This window comes from Erpetoichthys calabaricus, chromosome 3 (genome assembly GCF_900747795.2).
Source record: "Erpetoichthys calabaricus chromosome 3, fErpCal1.3, whole genome shotgun sequence".
In the NCBI taxonomy this organism is placed as follows: domain Eukaryota; kingdom Metazoa; phylum Chordata; class Cladistia; order Polypteriformes; family Polypteridae; genus Erpetoichthys; species Erpetoichthys calabaricus.
In genome coordinates, this window is record NC_041396.2 from 28,842,202 (window position 1) to 28,863,851 (window position 21,650).

At 44.7% G+C, this 21,650-nt stretch overlaps 1 protein-coding gene across 5 annotated transcripts in view; it reads right to left on the reverse strand.

Annotated features, from left to right (window-relative positions):
- Positions 1–6,266, reverse strand: part of LOC114647858 (membrane-associated guanylate kinase, WW and PDZ domain-containing protein 3-like) — a 123,804-nt gene extending 117,538 nt beyond the window's left edge. Inside the window, exon 1 of one of the 5 annotated variants that reach the window (XM_028796523.2) lies at positions 5,403–6,248. In XM_028796523.2, the coding sequence (XP_028652356.1) occupies positions 5,403–5,706 (304 nt within the window). In that variant the 5' untranslated portion in view covers positions 5,707–6,248. Of the gene's footprint in view, positions 1–5,402 lie in introns of all 5 variants that reach the window. The other 4 variants (XM_028796521.2, XM_028796524.2, XM_028796522.2 and 1 more) reach the window with 4 other exon arrangements.
- Positions 6,267–21,650: the final 15,384 nt, after the last annotated feature.

A 21,650-nucleotide genomic window follows, 5' to 3' on the forward strand; every position in this document is an offset into this window, starting at 1 on the left:
ATGTTGTGCTGTCATGCTGACCTTTCAATATAAAATTAAAAGCCAACTTGGTCAGCTAGAAATTGCACTTGTTTTGTCGTGAGAAGTCAAGCAAAATGACACCTTTTATTGCAGAACTAAAAAGATTACAATATGCAAGTTTGAGGCAACTGAGGCTGCTTCTTCAGGCAAGATGTAACCAATGAGGTGTCACGAGAGCTTGACTATTGTAATCTTTCTATTTAGCCAATAAAAGGTATTATTTTGCTTCACTTATCACTACATTCATAATGGCTAATATGGTACAACACTTGTTTGTCTGAAACGTATTGGGAGTGGCATAATGTACTTTTAATACATTTATAATGCTCTTCATATTTATGTGAAATAAGCTTATCTTTAAATGTTTTTTTGTGCAGACCAAGTAGTACCGTATTTACCCCGTGTAACACGCACACGTTTTTTTCCCGAAAATTAGCATCAGAAAATCAGGTGCGCGTCATACACGAGGAATTTTTTTTCTGTAACGTTTACTTCTTTTGCTTGGGCTCTTTCCCTCGCTCGCTTGCTCGTGCACTCTCTGTCTCTCTTGCTTGTTCGCGTGCTCTCTCTCATTCACTCGCTCTTTCGTCATGCAACAAAAATAGAAGGGCATTTTGCGGAAAACGTGCCCAAAACTCTTCCTATACAATCACAGTGCGCATTGTACACGGGGAAAATTTTTTTTCGTGATTTTCTTTGTAAAAATAAGGGTGTGCGTCTTACATGAGGGCGCGTGGTACACGAGTAAATACGGTAAATCAACAGCAAACCTTGCATATCTCCCAAAACGCCAACAGGAAATTCACATCAACGCAACCAGTTGGGAAGGTAAGAAGTCACAAGTGGGAACTCCGAAAGTTGCCTTAGCAGGTAAATGCAAAAGTAAGCAAAATGAAATATTTATTTAAAAAAGATGGAAGAGGGATAAACACATAAAAAAAGTAACCTAAAGCCAGAGTCACATTACATCACTACTAATTGGAGGCAACACTGAACTTGACAACTGCAGATGCTTATCTCATTGCCCGAGCATGTCAAATAATAAGACTAGTAGTCACTACATGATTACAGGAGGACTTTCCAAAGTATTGTGAGCTCACCCCTTTCTCTGACAGCCAAAAACATGTTGCCTGACTGCATTGGTGATTTACAAACAGTTTATAGGTATGGTGCGCTCAGCCACAATCTCTTGACCTTAAATTTTTTTTTTTCCTCCATTTTGTCATAGTACATAAAACAACTCACTACTAGTTCGGAGTATATAAATGCACGTACTTGGGAGTTCGCTGGATATTGTGCAGTGTACCAGGGCGCAAAGCCTGTAGTTATCCTGAAAAGGCTACATTTCCTCCCTCACAGAAACATGAGGGTCCTACTTAAATTGATAAAGTAGATCCACCAGAATTCTTTCAGCTTAAGGGTGAATCACGTACTCGAGGGCACAAGTGGAAATTAACGAAAATGCATTTAAGACTGAAGCCAACAAGCACAGCATTACTCAAAGAGTTATGTAATTCTGGAATAAACTAGGAGACATGATGCTGAAGCAGAAATCTTGACAATCATTAAGAAGTATACCGTATGGATGACATATTGGAATAACTTAGCTATTAGCTAAACAAACAAACAAACAAACTTTATGGACTGAGAACTCTCCTTTAATTTGTAAGATTTCTTATGTTCTTATTGCCCCCACTAGGGATTGTGAGTCTTTAACAGTACGGAGAAAAGAGCACTGTTCATACAGTCATATGAAAAAGTTTGAGAACCCCTCTTAATTCTTTGGATTTTTGTTTATCATTGGCTGAGCTTTCAAAGTAGCAACTTCCTTTTAATAGATGACATGCCTTATAGACACAGTAGTATTTCAGCTGTGACATTAAGTGTATTGGACTAAAAGAAAATATGCAATATGCATCATAACAAAATTAGACAGGTGCATACATTTGGGCATCCCAACAGATATATGACATCAATACTTAGTTGCGCCTCCTTTTGTAAATCTAACAGCCTCTAGATGCTGTCCTCCTATAGCCTTTGATGAGTGTCTGGATTCTGGATGGAGGTACTGTTGATCATTCTTCCATACAAAATCGTTCCAGTTCAGTTAAATTTGATGGCTGCCGAGCATGGACAGCCTGCTTCAAATCATCCCATAGATTTTCGATGATATTCAAGTCAGGAGACTGTGACGGCCATTCCAGAACATTGTACTTCTCACTCTGCATGAATGTCTTTGTAAATTTCGAACTGTGTTTTGGGTCATTGTCTTGTTGGAATATCCAACCCCTGCGTAACTTCAACTTTGTGACTGATGCTTGAACATTATCCTGAAGAATTTGTTTGATATTGGGTTGAATTCATCGGACCCTCGACTTTAACAAGGGCCCCAGTCCCTGAACTAGCCACACAGTCCCACCGCATGATGGAACCTCCACCACATTTGACAGTAGGTAGCAGGTGTTTTTCTTGGAATGTGGTGTTCTTCTTCTGCCATGCAAAGCGCTTTTTGTTATGACCAAATAACTTCATTTTTGTTCCAAAATGAACCTGGCTTGTCTAAATGAGCATTTGCATACAACAAGCGACTCCATTTATGGTGTGAGTGCAGAAAGGGCTTCTTTCTCATCACCCTGCCATACAGATGTTCTTTGTACAAATTGCGCTGAATTGTAGAACGATGTACAGATACACCATCTGCAGCAAGATGTTCTTGCAGGTCTTTGGAGGTGATCTGTGGGTTGTCTATAACCATTCTCACAATCCTGCGCATATGCCGCTCCTGTATTTTTCTTGGCCTGCCAGAACTGCTGGGTTTAACAGTAACTGTGCCTGTGGCCTTCCATTTCCTGATTCCATTCCTCACAGTTGACACTGACAGTTTAAACCTCTGAGATAGCTTTTTGTAGCCTTCCCCTAAACCATGATCCTGAACAATCTTTGGTTTCAGATCTTTTGAGAGTTGCTTTGAGGATCCCATGCTGTCACTCTTCAGAGGAGAGTCAAAGGAAAGCACAACTTGCAATTGACCACCTTAAATACCTTTATATCTCATGATTGGACACACCTGTCTATGAAGTTCAAGGCTTATCAAGCTCATCCAACCAATTTGGTGTTGCAAGTAATGAGCACTGAGCAGTGACAGGCATTCAAATCAGCATAATTACAAGGGGACCCAAATTTTTGCACTGCCAGTTTTTCACATTTGATTTAATTTCATACAACTAAATACTGCTTCACTAAAAATCTTTGTTCAGAAAACACCGCAGCACTTAGATGTTCCTAGGAAATGAAAGACATACCAGTGTTATCTTTTTTGTTGAAAGGAGAGTCAATCATTATGCAGGCTGAGAGGGGTTCCCAAACTTTTTCATATGACTGTATGTCAGTTCTTTCCCAATTAACCACAGTTGGGATAATAAGGCCATACTAGTTCTTGCTAGTGGCTACATGTAGCAACATCTTTTCTGTCCTCCCTGGAATCATACTTGGGCCTAGGTCACTTCCCTGTCACTGTTTCTCTTTTGCCATACCCAACACAAACACAGGGTGTACTGTCTACTAGGAGCCTGTATTCCCACACTAGCATGAGCAGAAGGTCTTATAAAGGACTCTTGTCTTCCTTGTGCCACCCTGATGATGCCCTTGCCTCTAGCAATATCTTGCCAAGAGGTATACACCTTTACATCATAACACACACATGTATAAATAGAGAAATGTGTGGTTTACACATACATATCAGGTTTTATAGTTGTAAATCTGTACAGAGCTTCAAATCTGTCCACTGCAGTAGGCTGCCACAAAAAAAAAAATAATCTGGACCTGTACTTGTAACAGGAAATGAGACATCTTTCACTATATGGTGTTTGGGGGTTGAAAATATTCAGTCCAGTTGGGTGCCTTGTTTATTAATTCAGGACAGCTTCTCCAGCCGACTGTTAATCTGGATTAGGTTGGAGAAGAGGAGCATTTAAAGTGTGATCTCAGACAGTACATGGGGTGCCATGAGACACCAAGACCAGCTGGTCACATTCTTATCACAAATACACAGAAATCTACACACTGCTCACATTTAGAAGAAAACTTTCTACATCAATAGTCAAAAAAAAAAAAAAAATTTTTTTACCGTCACTAACCAGTCTGCATACTTGAAACTCACCAAAGGTCAAGTGTTTGCCATTTGGCATTTTCCCCTTCCAGACACCAATGACAGGCTAATTACCAAGATAGATCAGAACAATTGTAGATGCGGGGGTGATGAGATTGTCAATGCTCCCCCATCACTACTGATTGCTAGCAGCTAATTTGTGCCCAATTCCCAGCAAGCTTCGCAGTCCCATACATCAGCATTCTGCTTGTGTCAATTAAGAGCAATCCCTGAATCCCAATGAGGTTGTCTCTAGAACAGCCCTTTCCGTCAGCATATAAACCGATGCAGGCTGCCTTTTAAAAAAAGGACCCAGAACACCTTAGCATTCACTAATAGGACGGAAAGGTTCAAGGCCGTGCAGCTTATGGGGGAAAAACATTGAAGTCTACATTACATACTTCACAAACAATTAGCTGTGATAATCCAGTGCAGCTCAGAACATCCATAACTTTCAAAATGTCTATAACTGACACATGATTACACCTTACTAACAACCAAATTTAACACCACATTCACCTACACCTAATTTTGGTAAGAGTGCCTCCTACAGCAGTGCGACCACCTTCTCTCAGTTGTCCCCCCAGGGTATTTAATACAAGGCTGGCATTATGGCGTAGAGGTAGGTGATAGCTTTGGACTTCAAACCTTGGGGTTATGGATGCAAATCCCGCTGCTGACACGGTGTGATCATGAGCAAGTCGTTTCACCCGTTTTTACTCCAACTGGAAAAAACAATTTTATCTCAAATGTTGCAAGTCGCCTTGGATAAACGCTTCAGCGAAAAACTAATAAAAAAAAAGTCAAAATGTTAAGTGCCTTGCACAAAACTCAAATACTGTACGCACCTACAAATACTTGGAACCTCTACCCCCTTTCTATTACTTTATGAGCCAGGATCTCCCACAGTGCTGTGTCGCGGAGAGACTGAGCTTAGGCAAGTAGCTGCGGCTTAAAAAAAAAGAAAGAAAGATACATGAATTCTGGACGGAACGCCACTCCACGTTATAATTAACTACAGTCAGACAATCTGAACAGCAAGTCTCTGGCCTCTAGAATTACAACAGAAAAATCCCACCGCGAAAACACATTATTAAAACATATGTAGTGCTTTGTCGAAAACAGCCCCGCCCCCTGGCGGTCAATAACACACCCCCAAACCTTCAGTTACTCCGGCAAGCCCCCGCCTATTAAGAGGTCACACACACACCCCCCAAATTCCACAGTCTCGTACCTGGTCTCACTGTTTTCAGTCGTATGGGCTCTCGGAAGTGTCGAATTACCGCCAGCGTATCCCGGTTGGTCAGTCCGCTAACTGGGGTGCCATTAACCTCCAGCAACACGTCTCCGGGGCTTGGTGGTTTGCCCGAGTGGCAGCTGATCGCATCCTCCTTCATCTGGCCCAAGTAAGGGAACTCTCCGACCTCGGCTCCCCCTCGGATTTCCAGCAGGGAAGTGAGCTCAGCCCCACAGGACAGAAGCGCGCACTCCTGCACCTTGCTCGACCAATGCTTCTTTTTCTTCAGGGTTTTGGACATGGCTGGTTCGGACTCCACTCAGCTCTCAAGCAAAGCGACTCTGCGACATTATCTCCGTGCGGCAGGCTCAACGAGACAGGCAGTCCGGCGTTCAGTGGAACCGCATCACAAACAGGCGGCTCGCCATGGCGTTTCGCGGCAGTGTGAGCGCAGACCCCTGCCACCACACCGCGTCAAAGTTCACCAGAGCACCACACACACCTGCGGGCAGCCCAGCCTCCAGCCTCGAAGGCCACGCGCATTCGGCCGCGCTTCTACGCCCAGTACAGATTCCAGAACTTCTCTGGTCAATTTCACCTTGTTGGCTCCGTTGGGCGTGAGGGGCGATTGAGTAGCACACATACGGACCAATTAGATCGGGGGAGAGGCGGAGTACGCTTATTATCAGCCAGTGAAGTGACAGGAAGGGGGCAGGCCTTCCGTGGAGAACACTGCTGGACGAGTCTGTCAAGCCAGTGGTATATCGAGTGACTGAAACGCTCCGGTTATGTTATCTATGCCCGGGATTCCGAGTAGGTTTCTGTCAGTTTTGCCACTGCTCTCGTCTGTTAGTCTGCTGAAAACACAGCTGGGCTTATGATGGCTCGCTGCCAGAGAGCGCATTTTTAAGCTTTTATTCATCGAGTAGACAGAGCCCGTGTGGACAGACCGGCTCAGCCTGAAAGACTAAATTCCTCGCTGTTGCTACACGAGAATCATTAGAGAAGACCAATTCTTCGCACACAGTATCGATTCCATTCCCTTCTAGCTGTACTAATTAGAATAATCGTGTACTTTCTTTTGTTTCGTTGTCGCTTGTCTGTAACGTCGGCGCTCGAGGGGCAGCAAGCAATGCAGTTATGCGCAGTCAAAGAACAATCCAAAAAAAGAAGGGGGGTTGGAGGGGCAAAAGAAATAAGACCAAGGGGTGTTCGCTAAACGGAGACAACCACTACCGAAACCCAAAATATGGTGAACATAGATTGCGCTACTTTTTTTTCTTGCATTCAGAAGCAGTGGAACCAGGCTGAATCTGTCCTGAGGTTCGTTTCCTTGGAGCTGTAATGATTAGCAACAGATTCCCGAGTCCTGGCCTGGCATGGTCCGTGTGTGTGTGTTTTTCTTTTCATTATTCTTTCGCATTTTAACACATACAGATTAGCCCAATTAGTTACACTAATTTCTGTTTGAATGAATTTGGGAGTGTAAATCATTGCTTCTCAAATTCGATTCTCTAGGAGGTCCACACTGTGCCTATACAGGGAGATCCAGATCTAATTATGCAATTATTGCATTGCATTTAAAGTTGCATAGTTAGATCTGGACCACCCTATAGAATTTGTTCCAATCGGTTTCCTAAAGAGGCTGGACCTAGCCAAACTCCAACATCAGACTATTTCTCACGAGTTTGCACGCAGCTTGTGTGAGGAATTTAATGGACTTGGGTCTAATGTGATATGAGAGACCTTCCATGACAAGACCCTGAAGGTTGCTGAGCGTTATTACTAGTGTTCCTTGAAGGAAGTGTTTCATCTCGCTGGGCACTCTCAATATCAATGTGAGGAGTTGGAGTGCACAGCTTGATGGCAACTCTGGTCGTTCCTGGGAACTGAGAAGAATGGCTACGAGGACTCTGAGGGCAGAAAAGGAGGCATTTGTTAGAGGAATCTGTGAGCAAGTGACACACGATCTATGATCTAGTGACCTACGTCCTGCTTACAGAGGAACTGAAGCATTACACACGTCCGAATCTGTTCCTTGGAGAGTCGCAGTCAGGGTGGCTAATGGAATGGTCCTTATGGATGACACTGCAGTTGTGGGCTGGCTACTTTATGAGTTGTTTAAAGCTAGCTAGGATGTTGGATATCTCTTGGTCCACAGTTCTTGAGGCTGATCCTCCAATTAGCTGTGAGCTACCCAGTCTCACTGAGATTGCACAGGTGGTAAACCAGCTGAGGGTAAGGAAGGCTGCAGGGATCTGTGGTGTTGGGGTGAACTTCGCAAGCAATCTTTGCTTCCATTTGAAAGACCGGCATAATCCCAACTGACTCACATATAAGTCAGGTCTTGAAACCCGAAAAATCGATCATAAAATCAGACCCCGACTTATACGCCCGTTCAAAAGTGCAACACTTACATTTTTTTTTTTTTTTTACATCTTCTTGCCTCCTCCAATCTCGCATCAGTTTCTCAGACACATCGAATTTTGTTGGAGCAGCTCAGTTACCAATTACTTTTGCTACTTCAACAACGTTTAATTTAAAACTAGCTTCATATTTTCTTCTGATCGAACACTCCATCGTAGATAAGGGATGATCTTACGATAAAGATGGATGAGGGTGTGAGATAAAAAAACACAAAATAGTGCAAACGTCACGTAGACACAATACATAGAAAAGAAAGGCTGTGGTGCTCTGTTGGTTACTCTCTCAGGTGGACGTTAGCATATCATAATCTCTGGGACCAATAGTGTGAGTTTTCCACATTCGACTTATACGACCGACATTATAAAATACCAGAAATTATATGGTAAAATCAAGTCCCGACTCATCCGCGAGTATATACGGTAACTGCTCACCAGTATTTGACATTGACTTGGTGAAATATTTCACAAACTTCTCCATGCAAAAATGTGGGTTTTTATGGATGTTCAATCCGCTTCTAAGCCCCTACCAACAGTTCAGTGGGATTTAAATCTGGCTTTTGACTGGGCCACTGTATTCTGGTCCTAATCCAGATGGCTCATCCAGTGGTGAGTGTGGCAATGCGCCATCAGTGCATCCTCCCAATCTCTCCTTTCCAGTCCATTACCCTCCATTTCCTCTTTTTGAGCCATTGCTTGGTGAGTTTGTTAGTAGGCTTCAGATCATTATTGAAACTGTGTCTTTCATACAATATCTCCATACATCTCATTAACTGCTTTTCCTGGTAGAGGGTCATGGAGGCAGCCCAGACTTCCCTGTCACCAGCTACAAATTCCAGCTCTTCCTGGGGAATTCCTAAGCCAGCCAAGAGATATAACCACTCCAGCATGTTCTGGGTCTGCAGGGTCTCCATACACTGGACATGTCTGGATCAGCTCAACAGGGGGTCATTGTTATATGACATATTAAAACCACTTCAACTGTCTCTTCTTGATCTGGAGTAGCAGTGACTCTACCCTGAGGCTCTCCCAAATTACTGAGCATCTCACTCTATCGTGGAATATCAGCCTTTCACCCTGCAAAGAAATCTAATTTCTGCCATTTGTACTTGGGATCACATTCTTTTCAGTCATTACTCACAGCCATAGTTGAGGATAGGAATGTAGAGTGACTTGTAAACCAAGAGTTTTGTCCGTAGACTTCACTATCGCTTTATAACCATGGACCTGTAGAGCACCAGCAGCACAGCTGCTGCCACTCCAATCCACTTCTTGTGTTCCCCGTTTCTGCTACTCATAAACAGGATCCTGAGATACTTGAACTCCTCCATTAAGAGCACTTGCTCCCTATCCCCTCACACACACACACACACACACATACCTTGAGAGACTAATTTACTCTTTTCCAAGAGAAAGCCATGAAATAAGACTTTGAGGAACTGACCCTCACACAACCGCATCATGAATGTGTGCTGAAGATCACAGATAACTCAAAGAGGACAACATCATCTGCATAAAGGAACAATGCTACCCCTTGCCTCCCCATATGATCACCCTCTCATTCTCCACTGCACCTTAACATCCTGTCCATGAAAACCACAATCAGAAATCGTGACAAAACACAGTTATGACGGAGTCCAACACCTCGATGAACGAATCTGACTTAATGCCAATTACTCAGACATACCTCTGACTTTATTCATATTGGGGAACACATAACATGCAGGAGCCACCCCAGTACCCCATGTTCCCGCAGAACCTCCCACAACACATGCCAAGGGACACAGTCCTAAGCTTTTTCCACATTTACAAAATTCATGAAGAATAGGTTATCACAGTGCCATTCACCCTCCAGCAACTGCGCCGGGGAGAAGAGCTGGTCTTCTGTTCCACGGCCAGAACAGCATCCAGATTGTTACTCCCATGCAATCTGTTTCAATAGTGAAAGTGAAGGTCTGAGAAATTTTATTTGTGATAGTTTGCAAAGCATTTGACTAGATAGATAGATAGATATGAAAGGCACTATTAGATAGATAGATAGATAGATAGATATGAAAGGCACTATTAGATAGATAGATATGAAAGGCACTATTAGATAGATAGATAGATAGATAGAGATAGAACTACCTACCTATCTATCTATCTATGTCCCCTGAGGGAAATTTGGCTTTTCACATAAGCTCTTTAAATAAATAAATATATAATAGGTAGTTCAGTAAGTAAATATACACTCAGAAAAAAAGAAAATTAATTTTGAGTATCAAGCATGGAAGAATAAGAACACTAACAAACCACAGAATTAAACAAAGGGTTTCATTAACAGCTAAATAGGAGAATGATTGGAGTGAAAATGGTTGCCCACCAGGACTGTTTGAGATCCTTGAGTTAGCTCGTTCTCTATTGACTTGCTTGTTTGCTTTAAATGCAGGCTGAAGACTTCTCACTTTAGTCTAGCATACCCTGACTAGAGCTGCTGATTAGCTGTGCATGCTGCATTTCTGTTTATTAGTCATTTGTACAGAAATAAAAGTACTACAATATTTTTAAACCATTACTAACCCTCCTCTATTCCGTTTCTCATCTCGGTATCTGGATGTTGTACTTGGTGCCACTGCTCTCCTGCGTATAGAAAGTCATCTCAGATAAAGGGGTGGTGGAATCTTCACATGGAAAGATTCTCTTCAGATTGGAGGGAGGGCCAGCATAAACGCTGCTATAAAAGACCCAGGAGTGGGTATGCGGCCGTGGGCTGCATGATGGTGACTTTCGACTTTCTCTTTTACAATTTTAATCACCACTATTTACATCTAGCTATAGTTCATCAATTAATTAATAAACAGATATTGTTGGTCTTCATTAATGTTTAATCAGTCTCTGCCTTGTTCTCAGCATGTTTTAACAAGCCTGCATTTATGTGTACCAGTTCAGTATTTACTAATTTGTATAATCTATACTTGTATTTTAACTGAGAATTGTTCACAGCACTCTGTGCCAGCACACAGTGAAGAGTACTATACAAAAAATAAGTTGTTGTCATTTAAGGCAAAACAAAAAAAAAATAAGGGAAAAAAGTCCATTAATTAGCAGCAGTACCTGGTTACTAATTAAGAAGGTGGCTGCAACAAAAACCTGCAGCCACTACAGCCCTCTAGGATCTCAGTTGGACACCCCTGTCCTACAGGTTTGGTTCTTGTCTTGTGCCCAGTGCTGCCAGGATAGGCTCTGGCCTTGAAACCCTGAACTGCAACACCGTATATACTCACGTTTAAGTTCTCCTGCGGATAAGTCGGGGCTTGATTTTACAGTATAACTTCTGATATTTTATAATGTTGGTCGTATAAGTCGAATGTGGAAAACTCACACTATTGGTCCAAGAGATTGATATGCAAACGCCCACCTGAGAGAGTAACCACGGAGCACACAACCTTTTTTTTCTATGTATTGTGCCTATGTGACCACACAGTAATGTTTTGTGTTTTTTTGTATCTTACACCCTCATACACCTTTATCATAAGAGCATCCCTTATCTACAATGGAGCGTTCGAGCAGAAGAAAATATGAAGCTGGTTTTAAATTAAACGTCGTTGAAGTGGCAAAAGAAATTGGTAACTGCGCTGCTGCAACAAAATTCGATGTGTCTGAGAAACTGGTGCGAGACTGGAGGAAGCAAGAAGATGTAAAAAAAGAAATTAAGTGTCGAATTTTTGAATGGGTGCATAAGTTGGGTTCTGATTTTATGATTGATTTTTCGGGTTTCAAGACCCAACTTATATGCGAATATATACAGTAGATATAAAACACAATACACAAAACAATTACTAAAAAGAAGGACAACTTCTGACTAAAGACAAAATGAGCAGTCTCAGTCACAATCAGATCATGTCAGGTCAAGTTGGAGGCAAAAAGATGTAAAAAAAAAAAAAAAAAAAAATTAAGTCGCAGTTTTGAACGGGCATATAGGTTGGGGTCTGATTATACGATCAATTTTTCGGGTTTCAAGACCCGACTTATACGTGTGGTTTGTACGGTAGATGAACTTTGTAGAAATGTTCCTGGAGCCAATTGTGAAATACCTTAGGACGGATGACTCCTGCTCTGTATGTGGAATCTGAAGCTGGTAATGACTCCCCAAGGTTGTGATGACTAAATAATTAAGGAATAATTACTAAATGGTTAGAGTCTGTATCATTCTCCAAATGGTAAGCCTGTATGGGCTGCTGTGTTAAACAATTGCTCTATCTGGATTTGTTTTGTCCAAAGTTGTTTTTTTATGCGTAATGGAGCAACGACTGTACTAATTAAAAGATAAATTCCAAGTACATTTGACAGCAGGCAAAGCAGCTTAGAACATAAACTGTCAAAAACACTCAAGGCTAAGAAAACAGAAAAAAAACAACAAAACAAACAAAAAGCATTTTATTCCTATTCAGTCTCCTTCACTTTTTCCACATTTGTTATTATGCTGCAGCCTTATGCTAAAATCATTTTAAGTCATTTTTTGCTCATCATGCAACACCATTAATTTCTACAGCACATTTTCATGCAAAGTGCTTTACAAGACGTCAAAGAGAAAGTTACAAGAAAAGAAACAACAAATAAGATTAGGTAAGAGTATTTATAAATAAGTGACAAAGAAAAAAATAAATGTTTATGATCTTATAAATCATAGATATACATATAAAAGAGTGTACAATATCATGATGTCTCTAAAGAAAAGTCCAGTGATAAGGTCAGATAGCTGCAAGCACAGAAAAATCAAGTCCAGTTAAGCTGGAGAAAAAACAATAAAATAAAAATAAAATCTGCACGGGTTCCAAAGCCAAAAGACCACCCAGCTCTCACCTGGCATTCAACATTAAATACATTTTCCTATGTCATTCCTCATTGTTTCCAGGCTTTGTCCGAGAGGATTCTATGAAGTCTGTCTCGTGGACAGCACCCGCCTTCACACTGGCATCACAGGTGGCTGCCCAGTGCCTTGGTTAGGTGGTGGTGGCGCAAAACACAAGCACAGAATTTATTAAAATTAAAAAACTGAAATATCCCATTGACACAAGTATTCAGACCCTTTTCTTTGATGCTTATAATTTGGCTCAGGTCATCACTGAGATGTTTCTACGCCTTGTTTGGAGTCCACCTGTGGTTAATCAAATTGATTGGACGTGATTAGGAAAGACACACATCTGTCTATTGAAGGTCCCACAGTTGAGCAGCAACCAAGCCATGAAGTTGAAGGAATTGCCTTCAGAACTTAGAGATAGGATTGTGTTGGGACACTCCATAAAACTCTAATCCATCCATTTCCCAACTAACATAAATTAATCTATACCCTCGAGGACCCAAGAGTCAAATTCTGGTAGCAATGAGCACATGGCAAAAACCAAAACCAACCCTGGACTAGACATCAATATATATACAAAGTTACTTAAACCAATTAAAGTCATAACGATCCAGATGTCCAGGCTCAATTGCCCACCAAGGTCTGGTCATTTTGGACCCCCAATCATCCCCGGTCTCTAATTGACGCTCACTGCCACCCCTTAACTACCTAACCGCTCATGGGCAGTGAGCATACTGGCACAAAATGGCTACTATCACATTATCCAGAAGGGTGCTGCACATTGGTGGTGGTTCAAGTGGCTCCCCACTCTCTACGTAAACTGGTCCGAGTAATAAGAAGAGCGTTCTATAACTGTAAAGAATTATTATTATTAACTAATCTTGGTTTCTGTTGATGTTCATGATGATGACATGACCAGAATATGGTGTGATGGAAACCAGGGCATCAACGGTCCAAACCCCAACACGAACACACAAGTACAGTCCTGGGTTCAAATAATGGTTGGTTTATTAATCAGAATACCTCAAATATGTCACAACATGCACAAAACACTATCATTCTCTCACCACTGCACTGCCCTCCTCCAGTCAAGTGTAGGCCTCTCTACCTCCCAGCTCTGACTCACCTGGATAAGGGAGTGCGATCCCTTTTATTACAGATGCGGGAGTACTTCCAGTGCCAGGGCGACTGCCCGATGGAAGCAATTCTGGGTCACACATAAGTCCATTATAACAGGGAGCTTGTCTCCCTGCAGTGCCCTCTCGTGGCCCCCCAGTGACACCAGTGTTTCCTACTGGGCACCGACATCTGGGGTTGCTGCCATCTAGCGTGCTGGGGGAATAAAAAGTCTCCAGCGATGTCTTTCTTTCCCAGTGGGCTGTTTGTCCATCTCTTTTCGTCCTTCCTTCCGGGTCTGATCCCTTCTTCCTCCCCGGCCGGGATACTTATCTGCCTATTAGGAGTCTCCCGTCCGGGTAAGGAACCATCCCCTCCCCTGGCCAGGATGCATGTCCAGCCTATGTGGCATCTACAATGGCTAAAACCCAAGTCTATGGCTACTCTGGTTTTCCTCCTACATTCAGAAGATGTAGAGTACTGTGCAAAAGTTTTAGGCAGGTGTGAAAAAAATGCTGTAAACAAAGAATGCTTTCAGAAATATAAATAATGATTGTTTATTGCTATCAATTTACAAAATGCAAAGTGAGCGAACAAAAGAAAAATCTAAATCACATCAATATTTGGTGTTACTACCTTTTGCCTTCAAACCAGCATCAATTCTTATAGGTACACTGGCACAAAGTCAGGGATTTTGTAGGATTCTAGTCAGGTGTCTGATCAACCAATTCTACCAAACAGGTGCTAATGATCATCAATGTCACACGTAGGTTGAAACACAGTCATTAACTGAAACAGAAACAGCTGTGTAGGAGGCTTAAAACTGGGTGAGGAACAGCCAAACTCTGCTACCAAGGTGAGGTTGTGGAAGACAGTTTCATGTCATGGCAAGATTGAGCACAGCAACAAGACACAAGGTAGTTCTACTGCATCAGCAAGGTCTCTCCCAGACAAAGATTTCAAAGCAGACTGGGGTTTCAAGATGTGCTGTTCAAGCTGTTTTGAAGAAGCACAAAGAAATGGGCAACGTTGAGGATCGTAGACGCAGTGGTCAGCCAAGGAAACTTAGTGCAGCAGATGAAAGACACTTCAAGCTTATTACCCTTCGAAATCAGAAGATGTCCAGCAGTGCCATCAGCTCAGAACTGGCAGAAACCAGTGGGATCCAGGTACACCCATCTACTGTCCGGAGAAGTCTGGCCAGAAGTGGTCTTCATGGAAAAGTTGCAGCCAAAAAGCCATACCGCCGACGTGGAAACAAGGCCAAGCGACTCAAGTAGGCATGAAAACATAGGAACTGGGGTGCAGAAAAATGGCAGCAGGTGCTCTGGACTGAGGAGTCAAAATTTGAAATATTTGGCTGTAGCAGAAGGCAGTTTGTTCATCGAAGGGCTGGAGAGCGGTACAATGATGAGTGTCTGCAGGCAACAGTGAAGCATGGTGGAGGTTCCTTAAACATTTGGGGCTGCATTTCTGCAAATGGAGTTGGAGATTTGGTCAGGATTAATGGTGTTCTCAATGCTGAGAAATACAGGCAGATACTTATCCATCATGCAGTACCATCAGGGAGGCATTTGATTGGCCCCAAATTTATTCTGCAGCAGGACAACGACCCCAAACAACAGCCAAAGTCATGAAGAACTATCTTCAGCGTAAATAAGAACAAGAAGTCCTGGAAGTGATGGTATGGCCCCCACAGAGCCCTGATCTCAACATCATCGAGTGTGTCTGGGATTACATGAAGAGACAGAAGGATGTGAGGAACCCAACATCCACAGAAGATTTGTGGTTAGTTCTCCAAGATGTTTGGAACAACCTACCAGCCGAGTTTCTTCAAAAATTGTGTGCAAGTGTACCTAGAAGAATTGATGCTGTTTTGAAGGCAAAGGGTGGTCACACCAAATATTGATTTGATTTAGATTTCTCTTTTGTTCATTCACTGCATTTTGTTGATTGATGAAAAGAAATGATTAACACTTCCATTTCTGAAAGCATTCTTTGTTTACAGCATTTTTTCACACCTGCCTAAAACTTTTGCACAGAACTGTACATGCATAGTTACCTGGACACTCCAAATTGGCTTAGTAGGAACTGGAGAGATTTGGGTTCTTAGCTTTTGGGTTGAATTATCCAGAGTTTTTTGTTTTAACCACAGATAAGCAGTTTAATGTACTGGACACACAAAGTAAGACAATGTCATTTAGAAGAGGACACTTGGTGTCTCTGGTCCTTGCAGATGGTGCATAGTGAGCAGCTGATAAACGTTAAGTTCAGTGTACAATGAGGTAAACCCTTTACTGAGACTACAGAAGCATAGGGTAATGAAAGCATTCCAAGGACACAAGTGATTTTAAAAACTGGCTTGTATCAGGGTGACAGAACTCATTTAACGAGACTTACAATTGGGAAAATAAACAGATGATCATTTGCCTAGAGGAAGAGATCAGACAAGATCACTGGCAATGGTTTTATCAGGCTTTACACCAAACGTCATATTTATCTTACACTTACAATGTGATACACAATCACACTGACAATGTTCTTCTGCTCTGCTGCGCACAATTCATCCGTTCTGCAATCCACTGGTTGACGCTGACCCTGCACTCCGTACATTTCATTGTGCGGCTTGTTTGTGACAGAGGCACTAAATTGTTATTTGGTATACAATTCTGGACTTCTCTGCTAACATCTCACAGCTGTTTGCATTGTCACAGTATGGGTCTTTACTATTCAGTAGGCAATGTCTATTTCTTTTATTTGTACTTTATAATTATTAATCCAGTGGTTCTAAGCTCACTTATGGGGAGCACACACAGTAAGTTGGGGAGCATGCACTGGTATAGTGCATTGCCACACCCACTACATGACGAAACAACATGGGATCCTGTTTGGCAACTCCCCAGGCAGACACGCGGTCCAGTCCCACCCTCTGGAGATGACCCTCTATCTGCTGCTGCCAGCTGTTACGTGGGCGACCCCTTGGCCTAGTCCAGCCACTCAGGTCGCCAACAATGAGGATCTTACGAGCTGGATCACCCTTGGGGAAACGCTCCACATGGCATAGTGCTGTAACTGACGCTCCCTCACAATGTAGGTAATGTGTCTTATTCGGGACTCCATGAGCAACCGCTCATTCGACACAAAGTCAAACCAACGGTACCCAAGGATTTTCCGGAGAGACACCGTTCCAAAGGAGTCCAGCCTTCTTCTCAGGTCATTGGATAGTGTCCATGTCTCACAACCATATAGCAAGACAGGAAGCACCAGGACTCTAAAGACTTGGACCTTCATCGTTTTTCATAGATATCTGGAGCGCCACACACCCCTTTCCAGCGACCTCATGACCCCACCACGCTCTCCCAATCCGTCTACTGACTTCATAGGATGAGTCGTCATGAGGTAAGTAAACCTCTCGACAAGGTCAACACTCTCTCAGCAAACAGACACGCTGCTAATGGCTGTGTCCAAGAGGTCATTAAAGGCTTGTCTTTTAGTTTTTTCAGGACATTCGCAAGCCCAGACACTCAGACTCCTCACTCAGCCTCTTGAGCGCCCTGATCAGAGCCTCCATTGACTCCGCAAAGATCACAGCATTGTCAGCAAAGTCAAGATCCATGAATCTTTCTTCACCAACAGGTGCCCCACAGCCGTTGGACCCCACGACCCTGCCCAACACCCAGTCCATACAAGCATTGAACAGAGTAGGAGGAAAAACACACCGCTGATGAACACCAGAATCAACTGGGAAAAACACAAAGGTTCTGCTTCCACTCTGCACAGCACTCGCAGTATCAGTGTACAGGCCAGCCATGATATTCAGCAACCTCGAGGGGATCCAGTGAACCCTCAGGATGTCCCACAGGGCAGCTCAATCAACTGAGTTGAACGCATTACGAAAATTGACAAAGAAACTCTGCCGATATTTGCGTTTGCGCTCCATTAGAACCTTAGTGCCAGCATGCGGTTGATGGTAGACTTCTTAGGCGTAAAACCAGACTGTCCCGGTCACTGGTAGGTGAGCAAGTGATCACGGATCCTATTGAGGATGACGCTTGCAAGGACCTTACCCAGCACCGAGAGCAGTGTTATCCCCCTGTAGTTGCTGCAATCCAAGCGATCACCCTTCCCTTTCCAGATAGGGATGACAAGTCCAGTTTTCCAGTCAGTTGGGATGATGCCAGTCTCCCAAATGCAACCAAAGATTGCTTGCAATGCCAGGAGGACATACCACCAGCCTGGAGAAGTTCACCCCAGATACCACAAATCCCTGCAGCCTTCACCCCCCCCCAAAGCTGGTTCACCACCTGGCTGAAGATTTTTGTTCTGATTAACTTCTATTTTTATTTGGACTCCTAGCCTAATTAAGACAACTGTTATTTCCCAGTTTCTATGTTTTTGGAGTTAGCGTAAAAATTACAAAACTAAATTTAGTACATTTCTATTACACCATACAAATTAAGATAGTGTTTTTAGCTTATTTTTTAATAAGCTCACCACAATTTTTCTTTCTGCTTTTTCTATTATTTAATCCATTATTTACTAATGAGCATGATAGTGCGCCTGATGCTGAAATGGTTGGTGCCATTCTGTGTCATCTGCCCAGGGGTCTGTCCATCCATCCATCCATCCATCCATCCATCCATCCTCTTCCACTTATCAGAGATCGGGTCGTGGGGGCAGCAGCTTGAGCAGAGATACCCAGACTTCCCTCTCCCTAACCACTTCTACTAGCTCTTCCAGAGAAATCCCAAGACGTTCCCAGGCCAGTCGAGATACATAGTCCCTCCAGAGTGTCCTGCGTCTTCCCTGGGTCCTCCTCCTGGTTAGATGTGCCGTGAACACCTCACCAGGGAGGCGTCTAGAAGGCATCCTGATCAGATGCCCAAGCCACATCACCTGACTTCTCTCGATCCGGAGGAGCAGCGGCTCTACTCTGAGCCCCTCCCGGATGACTGAGCTTCTCACCCCTATCTTTAAGGGAGAGCCCAGACACCCTGTGGAGGAAACTCATTTCAGCCGCTTGTATTCGCGATCTCATTCTTTCAGTCACTACCCACAGCTCATGACCATAGGTGAGGGTAGGAACATAGATCAACCGGTAATTTGAGAGCTTTGCCTTGCGGCTCAGCTCCTTTTTCACCACAACAGACCGATGCAGAGCCTGCATCACTGTGGACACCACACCGATCCGCCTGTCGATCTCACGCTCCATTCTTCCATCACTCGTGAACAAGACCCCGAGATACTCGAACTCCTCCACTTGGGGCAGGATCTCGCTCTCAACCCTGAGAGGGCACTCCACCCTTTTCCGGCTGAGGACCATGTTCTCAGATTTGGAGGTGCTGATTCCCATCCCAGCTGCTTCACACTCGGCTGTGAACTGATCCAGAGAGAGCTGAAGATCATGGTCTGATGAAACAAACAGGACAACTTCATCTGCAAAAAGCAGTGACCCAGTTCTGAGCCCAACAAACCGGACCCCCTCAACGCCCTGGCTGCGCCTAGAAATTCTGTCCATAAAAGTTATGAACAGAATCGGTGACAAAGGGCAGCCCTGACGGAGTCCAACTCTCACCGGAAGCGGGTTTGACTTACTGCCGGCAATGCGGACCAAGCTCTCACACTGGTTGTACAGGGAGCGAACAGCCCTTATCAGGGGGTCCGATACCCCATACTCTCAGAGCACCCCCCACAGGACTCCCCGAGGTACACGGTTGAATGCCTTTTCCAAGTCCACAAAACGTATGTAGACTGGTTGGGCAAACTCCCATGCACCCTACAGGACCCTGCCAAGGGTGTAGGAGCTGGTACACTGTTCCACGACTAGGACGAAAAACCACACTGTTCCTCCTGAATCCGAGGTTCGACTATCTGACAGACCCTCCTCTCCAGGACCCCTGAATAGACTTTTCCAGGGAGGCAGAGGAGTGTGATCCCTCTGTAGTTGGAACACACCCTCTAGTCCCCTTTCTGAAAGAGGTGGACCACCACCCCAGTCTGCCAATCCAGAGGCACTGTCCCTGATGTCCATGCGATGTTGCAGAGGCGTGTCAACCAAGACAGCCCTACAACATCCAGAGCCTTGAGGTACTTCCGGGCATGTCTCATCCATCCCCGGGGCCCTGCCACCAAGGAGTTTTTTGACCACCTCGGTGACCTCAGTCCCAGAGATGGGAGGGTCCATCTCCGAGTCCACAGGCTCTGCTTCCTCATTGGAAGGCATGTTAGTAGGATTGAGGAGGTCTTCGAAGTACTCCCCCCACCGACCCACAACGTCCTGAGTCGAGGTCAGCAGTGCACCATCTCCACCATATACAGTGTTGACACTGCACTGCTTCCCCGTCCTGAGACGCCGGATGGTGGACCAGAATCTCCTCAAAGCCGTCCGAAAGTCGTTCTCCATGGCCTCCCCAAACTCCTCCCACACCCGAGTTTTTGCCTCAGCAACCACCAAAGCCGCATTCCGCTTGGCCTGCCGGTACCTATCAGCTGCCTCCGGAGTCCTACAGGACCCTTTTGTCCTGTGGGACTCCTTCTTCAGCTTGATGGCATCCCTCACCGCCGGTGTCCACCAACAGGTTCGGGGATTGCCGCCATGACAGGCACCGACCACCTTACAGCCACAGCTCCGGTCAGCCACCTCAACAATAGAGGCACGTAACATGGCCCATTCGGACTCAATGTCTCCCACCTCCCTCAGGACACAGTCCAAGTTCTGCTGGAGGTGGGAGTTGAAGCTACTTCTGACAGGGGACTCTGCCAGATGTTCCCAGCAGACCCTCACAACACGTTTGGGCCTACCAGACCTGACCGGCATCCTCCCCCACCATCGAAGCAAACTCACCACCAGGTGGTGATCAGTTGACGGCTCCACCCTTCTCTTCGCCTGAGTGTCCAAGACATGAGGCTGCAAGTCCGACAACCGAGGCCTAGGGTGTCCTGGTGCCAAGTGCACATATGAACACCCCTATGCTTGAACATGGTGTTCGTTATGGACAATCTGTAACGAGACAGAAGTCCAATAACAAAACACCGCTCGGGTTCAGGTCGGGGGGGCCATTCCTCCCAATCATGCCCTTCCAGGTCACACTGTCATTGCCCACGTGAGCACTGAAGTCTCCCAGCAGTAGGAGGGAGTCCCCAGAAGGTGTGCCCTCTAGCACCCCCTCCAGGGACTCCAAAAAGGGTGGGTACTCCAGACTGCTGTTCGGCGCATACGCGCAAACAACAGTTAGGACCCATCCCCCCACCCAAAGGCGGAGGGGAGCTACCCTCTCATCTACTGGGGTAAACCCCAATGAACAGGCTCCAAGTCGGGGGGCAATAAGTATGCCCACACCCGCTCTGCGCCTCTCACCGGGGGTAACTCCAGAGTGGTAGAGAGTCCAGTCCCTCTTAAGGAGATTGGTTCCAGAGTTCACACTGTGCGTCAAGGTGAGCCCGACTATATCTGGCCGGAACCTCTCGACCTTGCGCACTAGCTCAGGCTCCTTCCCTTTCAGAGAGGTGACATTCCACATCCCAAGAGCCATCTTCTATAGCTGAGGATCAGACCGCCAAGGACCCCGCCTTCAGCCACCACCCACCTCACACTGCACCCAACTTCCTTGGCCCCTCCTACAGGTGGTGAGCCCATGAGAAGGGGGACCCATGTTGGCTCTTTGGGCTGTGCCCGGCCGAGCCACATGGGTGCTCACCATCGGGCCCCACCTCCAGGCCTGGCTCCAGAGGGGGACCCCGGTGACCCATGTCCGGGCGAGGGAAAATGCCGTCCAAAGATTTTATTCTTCATAGTAGGTTTTCTGAACTGCTCTTTGTCTCGTCCCTCATCTAGGGCAAGTTTGCCTTGAGTGACCCTACCAGGGG